General features: G+C 46.7%; 2 protein-coding genes across 2 annotated transcripts; both read left to right on the top strand.

Moving 5' to 3' along the window:
• Window positions 1–372: 372 nt before the first annotated feature.
• LOC310916096 (protein FAM83D-B-like) lies at window positions 373–5,701 on the top strand (the record flags this gene model as incomplete). Its single annotated transcript, XM_083873381.1, has 4 exons — window positions 373–813; window positions 3,388–3,555; window positions 4,271–4,395; window positions 4,747–5,701. The coding sequence occupies 4 exons, from the start codon at window positions 373–375 to the stop codon at window positions 5,699–5,701; spliced, it is 1,689 nt and encodes a 562-aa protein (XP_083729507.1).
• A 998-nt stretch (window positions 5,702–6,699) lies between these two features.
• LOC310915972 (protein FAM83D-B-like) lies at window positions 6,700–12,341 on the top strand (the record flags this gene model as incomplete). The annotated part of the gene is made up of 5 exons (XM_083873195.1): window positions 6,700–6,722; window positions 7,911–8,379; window positions 9,325–9,492; window positions 10,098–10,222; window positions 10,467–12,341. The coding sequence occupies 5 exons, from the start codon at window positions 6,700–6,702 to the stop codon at window positions 10,855–10,857; spliced, it is 1,176 nt and encodes a 391-aa protein (XP_083729321.1). The 3' UTR covers window positions 10,858–12,341.
• Between the last annotated feature and the right edge of the window lie 619 nt (window positions 12,342–12,960).

Here is a 12,960-nt window from a genome sequence, read left to right as displayed (position 1 = left end):
AACTCCAGCATTCCTTAGCACATAATCAGGAGCGCCCTTTTCAGAGGGGTTCGATTCTGTCCAGGGCAAAAGCTCCGCGAGCCCTGCCCGTCTTCTGAAGGCTGGGACAGGGCTGGGGCAGGGCTGTCCCGGCCGGGAAGCTCCATCGAAGGCTGCCTAGGCTCGGGCAGGGCTCGGGCAGGGCTGTCCCGGCCGGGAAGCTCTATGGAAGGCTGACAGGCTCGGGTAGGGCTGTCCCGGTCCCGCCCGGGGGGCGGTGCGGCCCTGCCGGAGCCAACGGCGGCGCGGGGCGGGGAATGAGGCGGCGGCGGCCGCGCCGTTTGGATTCAAACTGCACAAATCGCTCGGCGGGCTCGGTGCCCCGCTCCGGCCATGGCCAACGCGTCGCAGTGTCTGGAGGAGGGCTCGGGGCGCTGGCCGCCGCCGGCCGGGCCGTACAGCGAGGCGCAGCGCCTGGCGCTGGAGGAGCTGGTGGCGGGCGGCCCCGAGGCGCTGCGGGCTTTCCTGCGGCGGGAGCAGCTGCCGCCCTTCCTGTCGGAGCCCGAGGTGCAGGACATCGCTCGGGCCGCGCTGCCGCCCGCCGCGGGCCCGGAGCCGGAGCCCGGCGCCTCCTCTCTGGACGCCTCGTCGCTCACCTACTTCCCCGAGCGCTCGGAGCTGGAGCCGCCGGCGCTGGAGCTGGGCTGGCCGGGCTTCGCCAGCGGCGCCTTCCGCGGGCTGACGCGGGTGGAGGCGCATTTCCAGCCCGGCTGCGGGGACAGCATCTACGGCTGCAAGGAGGCGGTGCGGCGGCAGATCCGCTCGGCCCGGCAGGTCAGTGAGCGAGTGAGTGAGTGAGTGCCCGGGGGGCGCCCCGATCCCTGCCCTGCCCTGGGCCCCCTCCCCTGGGTCTGAGAGCACAGCAAAAATCGGCACCGCCAAGCGCCGCCACGGGACACCGAGCAAAGCCGAGTGGCTTTAAAACCCTTGTCCAGTAGACAGTGTCTCATAAGGAGGACAAGCTCGCAAATACAGAAAAGTGGCGCTCTCTTTGCGAGCCCTCCCTTTCCCGGGTGCTCTGGGAGTGATGCGCCAGGAGCTCCCCGTCAGCAGCCGCTGTATCCAGCTGGGCCTGCTCTCACTCGGAGCAAAAGTTCTATTCAAGATTCCCGCTGATGTGCTCTGCCAAGCAGGTTTTCTTGCTGGAACGTCCTACCGTCCTTTAAAGGTTGTGCCACAGAAAAAGCCTCTTCTAAAACAGGTTACCCACAGATATAACACCATGATTGTATGTCCCTTCCTTAGCTCACTAATTGCCCCCAAGTGACATACAGAACTGCTTTTGACAGGACTTCCCTCCTCCTACAGTAGCGAACGCTTTTGTTCTGATGCACTGTATGGCTTTAAATTCACGCGGCGCAGTAACTCATAACTGTTCCCTGTAACTCGTGGCATTCCCGGAGTTTATTGCCTCCAATTGCAATCCCCGGCCGGGAACCACCCTTCTCCTTACAGCCATTCCATTGGCTCAGCTCAAATTTAAATGTCTACCTTCCTTTTGGGTGGCCAGATGAAGCAACCCCTGTCTCTTTGTGTAACGTGCATGGCACACCCTGAATTAGCAACTCAGCTAGTCTCTACTCCCGTCCGAAGGCAGGAGTTTAGGGAGTGTGTGAGGATGACATGAACCACGGGCTCCTTGCCAGAAACGGTCACAGAGGAAGCTCAATTCTCAAACAATCCCTGCAGGTATATGAGACCAGTCTGGTAACTTGGGTAAGCACCAGAAAGACATTTACTCCCCTCAAAAGCTGATTTGTATTACAGAAACAATTACAGAAAGCTGTACTTGTTTGTAATATTGTCCCTTGCAGCATCCTGACAAAGCCCTTCCCTCACACTGAGCAAGGCAAGCTGCTCCTGCCCCATTTGTGGCTGTGCCTAATCCAGGGAGCATTTTTGTGGACATAGATGGAGCATTTTTGTGGACATAAACGGAAATTTTTGATGCCCTAAAATTTACTGAATGTCAGATTCTGTGTGATACTTCTCAATCGTTTCTGAATTCCTCAAGTTAATGTGAAGACTGGGAAACTTCAGATGCTGCATAATTTCCTTTTTAACTAATGCACTCAAATGCAGTTCAAGTGACTGCTGTGATCTTGCCCTTGCTGTTCTGAATGGATGAGTAGAGAAAAGGGTTTTCTCTCTTTCCTCTAAACATTTTGGGCAAGGCTATTTCATTGTCAGCTGCTAATTCTGGGACTAGAACTCAAATATGCTGTAAAATGAGTTGTCATATGAAGGCATCAGTGTTCCCAAGGATTTAGTGTGAATTGTTTGTTTTCAGGGGTGGTTTTCTTACTTGCCTGGTCTTGTCCAAAGCATCTTACTGTTTTTTTAATCTTCAACACTCAGATAAGTGATTGGGTGGCAGGAAACTCAGGACACACGCAAGAGGCACCAACACAAAGTAACTTCATCTAGAAATATCCATGTGCTTGTGCATGTTATGTGTCACACAGAAGCAGTCCCTGAGGGAGCAGGACAGAGGTGGGAATGCAAAGCTCAGCCTGCTCCTGTGGGAAAGGTTTCCTGTGAGTACAGGCCATGCCACACACAGAGCAGCTGTGTTGCTGCCTATACACCTTGGGTGTGCTGCAGCAGCCTCCATCTGATAAGGGCAGGTGCCAGGTACCCACTGCAGTTGTATTATCATTGTTCTTTATGCTGGTTTAATAGAAAAGTGGAAAATTCAGTCATAAAGCTGAATCCCTTATGCCTTTGGGTCCCTCCACAGAAGTGGTTTTGAAGGGTGAGAACTCTTCAAATCAGTGTGTGAAGTGGCTCTGAATTAGCTGGAGAAATGGTTCATAAATGTGACATTCTCATTTTAGGATTTACCTTTTTGAAAGAACTGTTGGGTAAGTGGAGGGATTTCCTGTGAAGGTAAGGGATAGAAACTCAGTAAGAATATAGAAACCAGGAAGAGTCTGGTAATCAGCTGAGGTTTGTGAGATCTGACAGCAAGGAGCCCATTTGAGCTAATTCTCCTGTAGCTGCTTGAAACATTGGGAGAACAGGTGTGGAGATGGTTTGTCTGGAGTCCAGACTCTGCTGTAACAGCTTCTCCAGTTTGGCCACATTTACAGGGGATTGTGTAGGAAAGGAGGATGTGAAAGTGTATGAAAGCAGATGGAAGAAAAACCTCTCCAAGCCTATGCTTTGCATGCTGGGGCACAATGAATTTCCAGGTGTGCTGTGGGAATATAGAAATCTTTTAGAACTTGCCAGGGCCAAGGAAATGTGCATGAGGTCCTGATGATGGCAGCAGGAGAAATGACTGGGGGAGGCAGTGGCCTTGTGTAAAATAAATCTCTTGAGTAAGTGTTGTGACTTTCCTTGCAGGTGATTGCCCTTGTGATGGATTCCTTCACAGACATTGAGATCTTCAGTGACCTTCAGGATGCCTATAAGAACCGCCAAGTCCCTGTTTACATCCTTCTTGACCAGGACTTTGTACCCCATTTCTTGGAAATGTGCAACAATTTGGGAGTTTGTCCTGAGCAGGAAAGTGTAAGTACTAAACTGGGGTCATTGTGGTTTGTTTTTATTTTTGTGGTACAGTTTATGCATATCAAAGAAACCTTTCTATAAAGCATTAGACTGCTTTGAAAGGCTAAAGAAACCTGTCTGTTGCTCATATGTAGGAGCTACAACCATGATATGCACCAGCCCCATGTGCAATGTGCACTGGGATCCCTGTCCTGAGGATGCAGCAATTTTCAGGGATCTAATTTTGCAATATTTAAATAGCTTTATTCTTTGGCTCAAGTAACTGCTTGCTAAGGAAAACAGAAACGTGGGAAGCTAAAGGGTGGTACAGCTCTGGTATCATCTGCTTTCTTTCCTAATACTTTCTTTTAAAAGGGTTTGGATGATGTGAGCCATGTGATCTGCTTAGCTGCTGTGAATATAAATGGACATGGCTATGTTTTGGCTTGGCTTGGATGGGCTTCTGTTCATTGCAGTAAAAGTGTGTCTGGAGAGAGAACACTCCTGCCTTCCTGGGCAGTAATTAATTGGAACTGACTCTTCTCACCTCATTTAACAGCAATTTAGCACTGTGTGACTAAAACCACTCATATACAGACTGTATATATAAAAAAGTTCATTTCATTCCTATCTTCCATACTGTATGTAGCTGCTTTTAAGTAGAATTGCTGATCAAAAGTTTTTTTTTAATTTACTTAAATTCGATGTTACTTTTTTCCCTTCTTTTCTGAACCAGATGATGAGAGTTCGAACTCTCACAGGGAGCACGTACTACATGAGGTCAGGTGCCAAAATTGTTGGGAAAGCCAAGGAGAAGTTCATGTTAATTGATGGCATCAGAGTGGCAACAGGCTCCTACAGGCAAGTATTGGGGTCTGCTGGTGCCCAGTGAAGCTCTAGAAGTGGGCATTTGCTGCAAAAGGATGTATTAACTCTGCTGTTTGCCTGCTGTTAATGAGTGCCAGTGGCACATGGACTAGCTGACTCAAAAGCGGGGCTGACACAAATCTGAAAACACCTTTGGAAAACTGGTTTGCACAACCTGTTGCTAGTAGAGAGCTTGGCCATGGCTAAATAGAGTTCTTCCTGCAGAAATGAAGAGTTTGTTGACTTCTTACCTTAGCTTCACTTTTAAGCTGAGTCTTGCTGTCTGTAGCTGTATTGTTGAAATGCACTGGAGATTAACTGTGAGTCTTGGTTTGTTTTCAACAGTTTCACCTGGTCTGATGGGAAGCTGAACAGCAGTAACTTGCTGGTGTTGTCAGGTCAAGTGGTTGAAAATTTTGACCTCCAGTTCAGGATTCTTTATGCCCAGTCACTGCCCATCAGCCCAAAGCGACCGTCCAGCTGCAGGAATAGTGGCATGTTTGATCACCTGCTGACCAGAACAGAACCCTCTAAAGAATATACTGTGGAAGGCAACTTGAGAGCAGAATTTGCCAGACTAGCTAGCACTCCAAAGAAATTGCTGGAAAAACCTGATCAGAGTGAATATACTCCTGCAGGAAAGGTTTGTAACCTGAGGCATTCTTGCCTGTGTGAAGAGGAGTCGTTCAGCAGTCAAGTGGCCACAGTGGAACAGAAAAGTGCATCAACTCAAACTGGCCCGTGGGATGAGATGGCAGCTGTGACCAAATGTAATGCAGCCACTCAGGCCAGCCCTGCCACAGCAGACTCTAGCACTCAGGCTTCTGTCACAGCCAGAGTGACAGGCACTCAGACATCAATTTTGCTGAAGACTGCAGTGACACAGACGAAGGAAGAGCAGGGCACAGAAACACCCCTCTTTCCCAGAAAGTTTTCAAAAGAAGAGTATTTTCTGTCTGGAAAGGCTGTATCCAGTTCTAGTCTGCAATCATTGTCTTCATCATCCTCCCAGTGCTCTCTTGCAAGCTCTACAAGCTCCATATCCTCTATCCGGTCCTTTGAATACTCCAGTAGTCACAGGGCACAATATTTCCAGAAACTGCACAAAGAGAGGCAATTCCACTACTCCACCATCAGGTCGAAGCTGAGCCACATGGTGGATGTGCTGTCCCGGCGGGGCCGTGTCCCTGCCAGCTACGTGCCCCAGTACCCCGGCAGGAGCAGCCTCAGGCAGAGGCGGGACATGAGCGCCAGCCTGCGCAGCCTCCGCAACGCCGCGCTCTTTTCCCTCAATAAATGATTCCTGCCCTGACCACGCCACACACAAACCCCAGTCTCAAGCTGCTGTCACTTTGTGCCTAAAGATTCTTCCACTTCCATCCAGCACTTTCACTTTTTTCATATGCGTGTACACCGCTCTCCAGCACTTTGTTTTATACTATGCGATGTAAGAGATGAAAAACAGGTATTATATGTCACCAAAAGGACACTCACACGGTCAGTGTCAGGGCAAAAAAGAAGGAGTTTATTTTGGGATTAGGGTTTAAAAAGGTTTTGGAGTTTGATCAGCGATTGGGCCATGGTCAAACTAGAAGTCCATCACAGAGAGAAAGATGAAAACAATCTATTATGTTTATGCTACAGTGCATGAGAACTCCAGTCCAAAAATGTAAACATCAGAAGGTGAAAAAATCAGGGTGACAATTATATAGTAACTACTTACAGGTACCTCTTGTATGCATTAGTGGTGAAGATAATTTTAAATCTGGGTATTTGATCTCAAAACTGAACTTGTTACTGCTTTCCGGGCTTGTTAATGCCCTAGTTTTAATTTATGTAAACTTGGAAAAGACTGAGTCACACTGAACTTGCTCAGAGTGGCTTTGGAGATCTATCTTACATCAAGGAATTCTCAGTCTTTTTTTCCAATATTGGCTTTTATTTCTACTTTATCTTTGACAGGAGAGGAATCATCTTTAACAAAGAGTCATAAAGCTGATTTTATTCTAACTTCTGTGATATATATGTTACTCTTACACTAAAGTTGCAAAGAGTCTGTTGAAACAGTTGCAGGTTATCTTCAGCTGTATTCTTTTTCCATTGTTTCAGCCTTCTGAAACAGAACGAGATAACCAGCCCTTTATAGTTAGATCATGCTCCTTATATATCTCTCTTTGGAGATATATAAATATATATGTGTATGTATGTGCCGCCTTCTTTGCAGTGAACTCCAAGGTGAGACAATCACTGGGGGCATGTGACAAAGCCCCTGTTCCAAAGTAAACTGACAAATGCACTATGGAATGTTATGGTTATGTTGGGTAAATGTTAAAGTAACTGTAGGAGTTAAATAAACCTTTTTCTCTTTTTAACTGTGCTGTCTGAAATACTCTTTCCTGCTCTATCAGTTTTCCACTACTAACTCGATTTGGGGAACTAAAGTGCCACTCTAGATTTTGAAGATACTTCCAATATTGAGCGGATCTGAAGTTTGTTTGCTTTGCAAAGCCTTTATCTGACTATTTGCAGATTTCTGTGCATGTCTGTGCTTGTTGGGTCTCTTACCTGAGCAGTGTGTGCAGTCTCTCTCTGAGATCTGCCCTGTTCTGTTTTTCTTTAGTCGTGCATCTCGGTACTTCAGTGACCAACCACACTGTATCCTGCCAAATCAAATCAGAGTATTTAGGGGCATGTGTGTCCAGTAGATGGCACATTTCAGCTGTTGGCTTGAATGTTGAATGAATGAATGAATAAATAAAAATATCCATAACTCAAAAAGGCTGCAAGTGTTGAGAGCAACTAACTTTGGCATTTCTGTCTGAAATCTCTACAGACAAAGAGGCTTAGCTACTTTTATTGAATTTCAAAGCAGCCACTCCTTCACTAAAGCTGGAGGTAGGGAAAAAAGTTCTGTCTGCACTTGTTCAAAATGATAAGGTACTTTATTGCTTGATTTGTGGATCTGGAACGCTGGCAGCAAACCAAGTTGCAGGAAAGGAGCCAGGATTGCACCTTCAAAGCCAATATCGAATTGTATTTTTTAAGAGCTCAAGTCCTGCAGTTCTTGAATGTACATAAAGTTACCTTGTTTGTTCTATGTGCTTTTTAACTTTATTGTACTGTGCAGCTGTTTGGGTACTCTAACAGGAACAAGAAACAGTTTACAAATAAACTCCTTTTTACCACGGGGTTTTCACCTGATCACGTCTGAGCTTTGTTTTCTGTTTATTTGGCATTTTAAATCGGGGTGACTAAGTCACTTTACCGGCGCTCGGTGCTTTCCTGCCGGGGCCATTTGCCCTCTCCAACATTAGGAGAGCAGCCTTTTGATCCGGGCTGGGCAGCGAGTCCAGGGCTGGGCCGATCATTCCTCCCGAGAGGTTGGCGCTGCTGCGGGCGCTTCCCGGGGCGTGGGGAGGGCTGCGGGCTGTGCCAGCCGTGACTGTCCCGTGGGCGAGCGGCCGGGAGGAGCGGAGCGGGGCAGGAGGAGCCCGCGGAGCGCTATAAAGAGCCGGGGCTCGGTGCCCCGCTCCGGCCATGGCCAACGCGTCGCAGTGTCTGGAGGAGGGCTCGGGGCGCTGGCCGCCGCCGGCCGGGCCGTACAGCGAGGCGCAGCGCCTGGCGCTGGAGGAGCTGGTGGCGGGCGGCCCCGAGGCGCTGCGGGCTTTCCTGCGGCGGGAGCAGCTGCCGCCCTTCCTGTCGGAGCCCGAGGTGCAGGACATCGCTCGGGCCGCGCTGCCGCCCGCCGCGGGCCCGGAGCCGGAGCCCGGCGCCTCCTCTCTGGACGCCTCGTCGCTCACCTACTTCCCCGAGCGCTCGGAGCTGGAGCCGCCGGCGCTGGAGCTGGGCTGGCCGGGCTTCGCCAGCGGCGCCTTCCGCGGGCTGACGCGGGTGGAGGCGCATTTCCAGCCCGGCTGCGGGGACAGCATCTACGGCTGCAAGGAGGCGGTGCGGCGGCAGATCCGCTCGGCCCGGCAGGTCAGTGAGCGAGTGAGTGCCCGGGGGGCGCCCCGATCCCTGCCCTGCCCGCGGCTTCCCGGGGCCACCTCGTCCTTCTCCGCTCCGCTTACTCTTACAAACCTTCCCCTTTTTAATTACTCTGCTGTTTCGTATTGCTTTATGCCTTTCCCACCATCTTTTGTAGTTATTTTATAAACAGGTTCATTATTTGCCAGCTTTTCCCTCCCATACTGCTGAAAGCCGAGTCCGGGCTCTCTGGGCGCCGCTAGGTTCCCTCAGGGAGTTGGCGCCCTGAACGATACATCCCCAGCCTGCACATTCCCGGCTCTCTGAAACAGCTGTTGCTTCCCCATCCCGCGGAGGATCCACGGCAAACCCTGGGGTTCAGCCCGTGGGGAAGAACTGCGGGGGTAGGAGCTGGCTCTCAAGGGGTGTTTTACTCGGATCTTGACTTGAAATGTGAGAATCTGAATAATAAGGTGAAGATGAACCTTTTATCTTAAACAGAGAGCTAAGGTGTCTTCGAAGAGCGGTCAGACACTGATGGTTTTGGGTTTTCTTACTGTTTCTTTTCATATTTGAAAAGTTGAAAGACTGGAGGACTGTAGCATTGGAAGTAAGCTCACCTTTTTCTTCTGGCAATGCTTTTGAGGAAAACTTATCTGTTCTCAAGAAAAAAACAACAACAAAAAACAAACAAACAAAAAACCAACTACCAACCCAAAAACCCTCTCTTGCTTAGGAAGAGATCAAATATGCCTAACACAAGGCAAAACCAGGGGTCTAGTTCTATCTCAGGGTGAGGAAGAATACTCTGTATCACAGAAGACTGTACCATGTTCCATAACCACCTGAATAAAAGGCAGGGGGGAATATTTAATTTGAAAGTCAATTGTCTCATGTGCTATCTCCCTTGCAATGCTGTGGAAACAGCCTAATGGTTTCTTCTGAAACTCCTTGCAGATGATTGCCCTGGTTATGGATTCCTTCACAGATACTGATATCTTCACAGACCTCCTGGAAGCCTGTAGCCAACGTCAAGTTAAAGTGTATATCCTTTTAGATCAGTCTTCATTTTCCCACTTTCTAAAAATGTGCAAGGATCTGGGAGTTGACCTTGAGCAGGAAAAGGTGAGCCTTGTCATATTTATAGGGGTAGGGAACTGTTGTTATTATGACTGTCCGTGAGATGTCAAAATCTTTGAGCTGTCAAAAGAAGAAATTTTTACACCTGCTGCCCCAACTTAAAATGGGTGTTAAGTAGCTCCAATTCCATCTTGGAAGATTTAACAATTCTTACATAGGAGGCAATTAATAGAAAATCTGAAACCTTTGTAATTGGATGTTACAGCTGCTTTCTGAGCACAAATACTAATTGAATGTTCAAGGAAGTGCAGGAGGAGTGTCCAGTTCCTAAAGCATGACTGAAGTTGCTTGGGCTGGCCAAGACTTTGAAGAGTGAGGGAGAAGCAGGTTCTCAGGAGTCTTTGGAATTTGGATCCTGGTGATTAGGTGACAGGAATTTTCACAGTCACATTCTGCAGTCAGGTTATGAGTTTGCTTCTTGATGTCACCTCTTTGCCTACAAAAACAAGACCAAATCCTCACTTGGTTCCTCGTGGGTGACTCTTGTGCCAGTCTGCAGTTCATCAGGGATTGTTATTGCTGTGTTAATATTTTAAATGCAGTCTCACTGAACTTTGCAGTCCACCTGACTCTTGCTGTGTCTCTAACAGCTGATGAGGGTTCGGATTATCACGGGGAGCACATACTGCACCAGGTCGGGTGCCAAAATCATTGGAAAGGTCCGTGAAAAGTTCATGTTAATCGATGGCATTAGAGTGACAACAGGCTCCTACAGGCAAGTACCAACTTCTTTCTCTTGCTTTACATGATTTCCCTCCATGGAAAATAAAACCAGCAATGCTGCAGAACTGCTTTCCTTATCAGATTTTATGACCAACATTTATCCTTTAAAGAGCCCACTGCCTATCAGGTGGGTTGTAAGAACAACATAACTAAATGTGATGGAGAATTTTCAGTGAATACTTTCTTTACTGATTAGTTTGAATTAACTCACGATTTTCTCACTCTCCCTTTGCTAGTTTTACGTGGACAGATGGGAAGCTGAACAGCAGTAACATTTTGATCCTGTCAGGCCCCGCAGTTGCGCACTTTGACCTGGAATTTCGGATTCTTCATTCACGGTCAAAGCCTGTCAACCTCAAAGAGTTTTCCAGCTGCAAGAAGAACAGGGTGTGGGACCAGCTGTTCAGGATAACAGTGGCTTCCAGAGACATGAGCAGGGAACACTTCCTGAGAATGGAATTTTTGTATCTGAGAGCATTTGTAGGAGATCTGAAGAGGAAGAGGAGCTGGCTGCACGCCTCCAGGGAGGCCATGTACAGCCCAAATAACACGATGCACACCTCTCCCCCGCTGACTAAGAGGAATGGCTCCCTGGTTATGAGGCCACACTGGATCGTAGAGAGATGAGCTGCATGTCCCTGCAGAGCAAGAAGCAGAACCTCAGGAACCACGTCTGTCCAGCACTGCCCTGCAGTGTGTTTGTGAGGGCAGCTGGGAAAGAAACCTCAGACTGAGAGAAAGTGAAACTGAATTGTGGCTTTGTTTGAAGAGTACTATAAAGCCATTATTGACTTGTACTCTTCTGTTACATGTTAATTTGTCAACCTGTTCATGCATGTTTTAAGCTGATGGGTTGGCAGTGTCATAGCTCAGATGCTCAACCCTTTTTTAAAAAGAAAACTAGGTATTTAAATGAATATTGCTTTAGAGTCTGTTCCAGGATGAAAGCAGGCTCTGAAATCAATCTTGGTCTTGTGTTGTACAAACTCTCTACTCACTGGTTCATGACACAGAACAGGAGTAACCCTAATCTAGAAACCAGTAGGTCACTACCACACTACTAAATGTTACATTTTATTCATACAAAGCTATGCTGGCAGGCAGAACGAGCTGATGTTTCAGCAAACAATATTTTAGCAGAATTTCAAATGGCCTTTGTGTTAGACTGTTTGGATTGCTGGACATCACGCAATAGATGTGTCCAAGTGATAATATTCTAAAGGACCCACTATGTTTGTAGGAGAGCCAAATGAGACCAATTCCTTGGCATTACCAGACAGACTTTTTGTTTCCTTTGTGGCTGCTGCTATCTGATCTTGTGGGGAAAGCTGAGTAGATCTGAAATCTGTGAAGCTGCTGCCTCTTCACAAAATTCTTAATTCCACCAGAAATGCAATGACACAGAAGTCAGCTACAGAACCATTATTAAGGTCTCTTGGAAGCTCAATCTTTTATTATTATTTTTTTTAATCCATTCATTTCTGCAGGGAAAAAAAAGTACCCTCAAATGAATAAGCTGTCCTCCCAAACATTGAGGTACTAAAGTTCCAGCAGCCTGCCAGTGCAGACCCTCATTAGCCAAAACAAAGGTTTACCATTTCTCAATTGTTCTTGTGGCTCTTCTACTGCAAAATACTCGGGAATGTGCTTGTGTGAGTGTCTTGTGGGTTCTGGGCTTCAGAGGGGAAGATTAAAACTTGGCAGGGGAATTTCACATGGGTTTCAGCTAAGCAGCAGCAAGGTAACATTAAACTGGACAGATGGATCTTACAGAAATGGACATTGCAAAAATGTACTGATTTGTATGCAACTAATCTGGGCCTTCTTTCTTCTGTACTTATAATCATGGAAATGTAATCATTCTGGCTCTCCTAATCTGTAAATATTCAATAGTTTATAGCTTTGTACAATTAACTTCCATCCAGATGTAAAGAAGTTTGAAATATGTATTTTTATTCGTAGCTATATTTTCCATAAAGGCAAACCCCATACAGTGTTGGACTCTACGCAAAATACTGTTTGTGCAATCTTATTTTCATAATTATCTGTATATATTTTCTCAAGTATTTTCCACTTTGTTATTCATCTCATTACTTTAATAGGCAGTTCCTTCTGTGTGGGATTTTTTCTCAATGACAATTAATATATTGATGGTACAAAATACTGCGAGTTGTGTTTATTTTTGATAGTGTGATTTAATATCAAAAGTACATTGAAGCATACAGTTAGAACTTTAAGAACATCATAATTGTAACTTAAAAACCTCTTTTACATGTGGTTACTCAGCATAACAAATGACCATGGAGGTAGAGTGTTATGAGGTGCAGTCTGTGTTAATCACCATAACTGCACTACTAGCGTGGGAAGTTATAAGAATATAAGATGTGATTAGATTTTTATTTTCCCATAAGCATGAATATATGAGAGTATTACTAAACTTACTAGAAGCAGTTTTTGGGCTTTCTATTTTTTTATATTTCCTTTAGCTTCTACTTGATTAAGTCAAAGCCTACATTAAGTTTGATTCAGTAGTAATTTCCATGGGCTTTCATGGGTCTGTTTGTGGTTTAAGCAGGCTGTAAGTAGCCTGTGGTGGGGCACAGGCTATTCACTATAATTTTTATAATTTTCTTTCTTGTCCTTCAGCTGCCTGGTGTAAAGTGCAGCAGCTGTGGTGTGAGTAGTGTGGAGGCATTCTTCACTGGGGAAGGAATCAGCTCTAATTAATTA

This window comes from Zosterops lateralis, assembly GCF_965231275.1.
Source record: "Zosterops lateralis genome assembly, chromosome: 16".
Classification (NCBI taxonomy): Eukaryota; Metazoa; Chordata; class Aves; order Passeriformes; family Zosteropidae; genus Zosterops; species Zosterops lateralis.
This window is presented reverse-complemented; position numbering and strand designations above follow the sequence as displayed.